The sequence below is a fragment of the Delphinapterus leucas genome, chromosome 11 (assembly GCF_059928025.1).
Source record: "Delphinapterus leucas isolate spDelLeu-1000000601 "Yukka" chromosome 11, BTC_Dleu_Yukka2, whole genome shotgun sequence".
In the NCBI taxonomy this organism is placed as follows: domain Eukaryota; kingdom Metazoa; phylum Chordata; class Mammalia; order Artiodactyla; family Monodontidae; genus Delphinapterus; species Delphinapterus leucas.
Genome location: NC_143139.1, coordinates 56168281 through 56173025, shown reverse-complemented (window position 1 = coordinate 56173025; position 4745 = coordinate 56168281). Strand labels below are relative to the sequence as shown.

Sequence of the window (4745 nt, the reverse complement as noted above, 5' to 3'; positions counted from 1 at the left end):
CTAAGAAATAATAAATCACCATCGCAGTAGGCCACTAGATTTGGGGTGGCTTGTTACACAACAACAGATACATACATAGGCCATGCCAAGATGTTTGGACTTTACTCTGAAAACTATGAGGAGTAACCTGATCAGACTCATGTTTTAGAAAGATCGCCTTGGTAGCAACGTGGAGAATGTCTTGGAGGGGGGTGCAGGGCAGAGGTAGAAGGATTGGTTAGAAGACTATTGTGTTAATAGGGCTGAGAAATAATATGAATCTGAACTAAAACAGTGGCAGAGGGAAGGCAGAGAAGAGTTAATATAGGGGTAAAACCAACAGGATGGTGAATACAGGTTATAGAGTGTAAAGGAGAAAATGAGTTAAGAATTACTCAAAGTTTCTGGACTCTGCAAACGAGGGGACGATAGTGCCATTCACTAAGAGAGGGAACTATGGGAGGAAGAGAAAGTCTGACCTACCTTTGGAACTCCCAAGTGGAGATGTACAGCAAGGAGTTGAGAATACTCAATACACAATAAATGTTTGATGAGCAAATTACTATGGTTAATCTGGTTGGGAACTGAAGAATTCATTGCTATATGGCATAACTTGAGTTCTCTCCAAGACAAGTGAAGTTATAATGGTGTGAACTCATTTTATGGGTACTTGGTCAGAACAGAAAGGAAAAAGAAAGATAAGATTTGATGTAGCCCAAAATGCTGATAAATCTGCACATTGTTCAGTTTGTGTGCATTAATCTATAATTCTCAGGGAACATTCCTAGTATACAATGTTCTTACCTAAAGGCACTTTTCTTAGTGTACGCAGAGGGAAAACTCTATGATACAGGTTCTCTCTTTTTTTTGGCTGGCAGATTCTTTACATGCCACCCAACCTGTAGAATAAGAAAGGGCTTCCCTAGCTACATGCTAGAAAGAGTTGAGACTATCTCCACGTTGTATATTTTGCCAAATGAGCCCACTCTATGATTTACTAATATAATAAACTACAGAGGCTACAAACAACTTTAATATGCACATGTAAATATTGGCTTACCTTTGAAATTGATTAAAATAGCAAGTAAATGGCTGGGAACCAATCTCATCTTTCCAGTACTGTTGCCAATTCATGACACTTTCCAAGTTCTTCTGATTTTCTCTCTTACAGGGAGGGATATAGGAGCACTAACAAAACAGAACACAGAAAGTAAACCTATTATTCTATAGAATATTGAAATATAGTCCTTTTTAATAGACAGATGGCATTATGCTGATGGTAAATCTAATTCTGACCTACTTAATTGTTAATTTAACCAAATTGAAATTCCGAAACTATATTTCAAGTTTTGAATTTGGCGCAATTACAGAAAGTATTCCGATAACAAAAGTACAGCCAAAAATAACTTTCAGTCATTACAGTATAAAGATACTTTATAAACAGTTAGTTACAATTTATTAGTGAATTTAAAGCATAATATACTCTGTCTTTGAGGGCCTGCCAATCAACAAAGGGAGGTAACACAAAACTTAATTTTTATCCCCAATCTCTAATAGACCTTGATATTTTCTTCTTCCACTTTTAACTAACAAATCAAGCACATAGCTCTCCACAGATACTACTCTCAACTGCTGAAACTCCAGTTTTCTTTTCTTACATTTTCTTGGACAACAAAATCAACAGAAAATTTCCTCTCAAGTATAGGATCAATGCATTTTGCTAACTGATGCCCTTTTTCTAGCCATGCCTCTGACAAAGTAGTTCTCTCGGAAGGGACTTTATCACTCTAAGCAATATAGACTCAGCAGAATTAGAAAACTGCTCTTAACCTTAGGTGTTAAAATTAACCCTTAGCATTCTAATCCATTTTCTCCATTTCAGTCTTTCATCATGAGGATGATCAAGATGAAGATGATGTCAGTTTACAGTTGTTGAGTGTTTACTACGCAAGACACTGTAATAAGTGCTTAAGAGGCCTGACTTCCTGTACTTCCTACAACAATCCTCTACTGATGCCCAACCTACAGATGAGGAAACTGAGATTTCTGTCAGCTCTACAGCTAGAACTAGAGTCTGGTGATTCATCACATTTTACTCTCAGATGTTTTTACAAAGGTGTTCATTATTAAGAAGCAGGAAAAAATCCATTAGCTCTAGAGTATAATTTGAGTTGCATTATTTTAGAGCATATAATTTGTCAATGCCTTATCACTATTTTCTAGTAAAATACAAACTTTTTAGTACGATGTATAAAGCTCTCCATGAGGTCCCTGCCCTGCCCTCGTCCTCACTTGAGCCTGGGATGCAGACGTACAGAAGCACTTGCTCCCAAGTCTGCCACATGGAATCACACAGTATCATACTTGTCTGTTTTATGTCAGCCTCTCCAATTGGTTGGCAAGTTGGGACAAGGGCTATTTTTTCCTCTTCTGTCTTTAAACTTAGGACTATACCTGATTACAGTGAAGTTTCAAAAATGTTGGTAAAATTAATTAATAATAACACACTTAGGGGTTTCCCTGGTGGCCAGTGGTTGAGAGTCCGCCTGCCGATGCAACGGACACATGTTCGTGCCCCGGTCGGGGAAGATTCCACATGCCACAGAGAAGCTAGGCCCGTGAGCCATGGCCTCTGAGCCTGCACGTCCAGGGCCTGTGCTCCGCAACGGTAGAGTCCACAACAGTGAGAGGCCCGCGTACCGCAAAAAATAAAAATAATAACACACTTAGATACATCTTATTCAAGACGGTGAAACTATTTTCACAGTGGTTAAACATTTTAAAAATATATATGAACATTTTAAATTTTAGTAAATTTGTTTATTTTTGTTATATGTAACGAATTCACAACATGTTATGCAAATATCGTCTCAATGCTTGAATCACTGCACATTTATCTTCTGCATATATAGTTTCACTTCTACTAATAACAACAGTATAAAGCTAAAAAGTTCTGTGAAATTATGAATTCTGAGTTCTTCAAAGCAATAGTTAGGCTTAGAAGCAATGGAGACCATTAGATAGGGCTCCAGTCCTATTATTTGTTACATGTTTAGACTTGAGTAAATCACTTTCTTTTTCTGGATTTCATTTTTTCTAATCTGTTAAATCTCCAAAATAATTTCGATCTCTACATCTCTATGATTCTCTTCTTGGAGATACAAGCAAGAAAGGACCCAGAAGAAGGCAGGACTACAAACACCGTTGCAGCGTTTTTCCCGAAAGAGATCCTGCCCACTGGAGAGATGGCTGGGAAGCTTGATGAAGCCACCATTCCAGCCAGCAAGAAGGACAAGTGTAGCAGGTCTTTACTTGGGGACCTGTATTTTGCATTAGGAAAATGTTCAAAAGGGGCCTTTGATTTTCCTATTTCTTATTTCCTATAATGTGCTGGACATTTCCTTTCCTTCTGTTAAAAATTCTTTTTCTACATCATGGTCAACTAGTTTGTAAAGTGAGAGTAGGCACCAAATGACTGTGCTCTTTGTAGAAAGGAGAAATTTCTAGATTTGGAGGCAGAAGCCGTGAGGTATGAAACCCAAAAAATTCATCAGAGCTCTTTTTGCAATGGGCATACTCAACACAAGAGGTATACTAGACATTTTAGGGAATAACAACGAATAACCAAATGTAATTAAAGCAGATTTTACAATTTTGCAAGTTAACTCAGCCTGAATTCTTTACTATTCAGTTTTGGTGGGGGTGGCAGGAAGAAATGGATTTAAAAGAAACGTCTCTACTGAATGACACTCTATGATCTGACCAGGAGAATCACACCTACATGTTTCTGAAAAAGTCAAACAAAAACTTTCACTGAGTGTGTAAAGTTTTGTATTAGTGATTTGTATGTTGTGATTTTATGTGGGATAAAAGAAATGTTTCCTGCCTTTAGGAAACTTTGAGCTGGTATGGATGGATTTTTGGAAGCAAAGTACTCTTTCACGTTGGGGAAAATAACCTGTGATCAAAATTCAAGTATTTTTTCCATGGACTGCATTCTTTCCAAAGAGTATCATAGACTAAATGAGCTTACAATACTCCAGCAACTTCTAAAGCTCACATCGTTTTGAAAGGAAACTTGTAAAAGGCTGAACTTTAGGCTCTTAAAAATCATTACTGTTTATTTTGTTACACCATGATTGTCCGTTTAGTCGGTCTTTAAAACTTCTGTGAAGCCTAACTCAGATTCTCCCTAGATTCCTTCTCAATTTTACCTAGTGGATCAGTGTAGATTGTTAGAATTTTAAAATAAGCTATAAATGAAAATTCAAAGCAGTGTTCTAGAAAAAAGAATTCGAAAATCAGTCACAGAAACCTTCCTTTCTAGGTTGTTCAAGTCTGATGGTTTTCCATGCACCAAAATGCTCCTTCATGAATCTCCCTCCTTTGGGGGAGGGGCACAAATAACAATGTATGTCATATCATCACTGTCATCATGTGGTTAACATTTATTCACTATATGTCAAGCATCTCATTAATCCAAGTCTCATTTAATTCAAATGAGCAGATATTATAATCACCCCCTTTTTACAGATGAGCAAACTGAGGGACAGAGGGGTTTAAGAAACTTTCCTTAGGTTACAATGGCAAATGGAATAGCTGGGATTCCAACTGCAGCGGATTCTTAACCACTGCACCACACTACCTCCCTTGAGGGCGTCCCAGTTTTCTCTCTTTGGAGCCCCCTGGTTTGGAGGTAAGGGAGGTGTCCCGACTTCTGCACCCTTCTCTTGGAGAAATAGTACAACGTTTCTTTGGGAATGGAA

General features: G+C 37.8%; 1 protein-coding gene across 2 annotated transcripts in view; it reads right to left on the bottom strand.

Annotated features, from left to right (window-relative positions):
- KCNMB4 (potassium calcium-activated channel subfamily M regulatory beta subunit 4) overlaps window positions 1-4745 on the bottom strand; it is a 63463-nt gene that overhangs the window by 36295 nt on the left and 22423 nt on the right. For both annotated transcript variants that reach the window (XM_089921014.1, XM_022571541.3), the window contains exon 2: window positions 1040-1167. In XM_089921014.1, the coding sequence (XP_089777140.1) occupies window positions 1040-1167 (128 nt within the window). The remainder of the gene's footprint in view (window positions 1-1039; window positions 1168-4745) is intronic.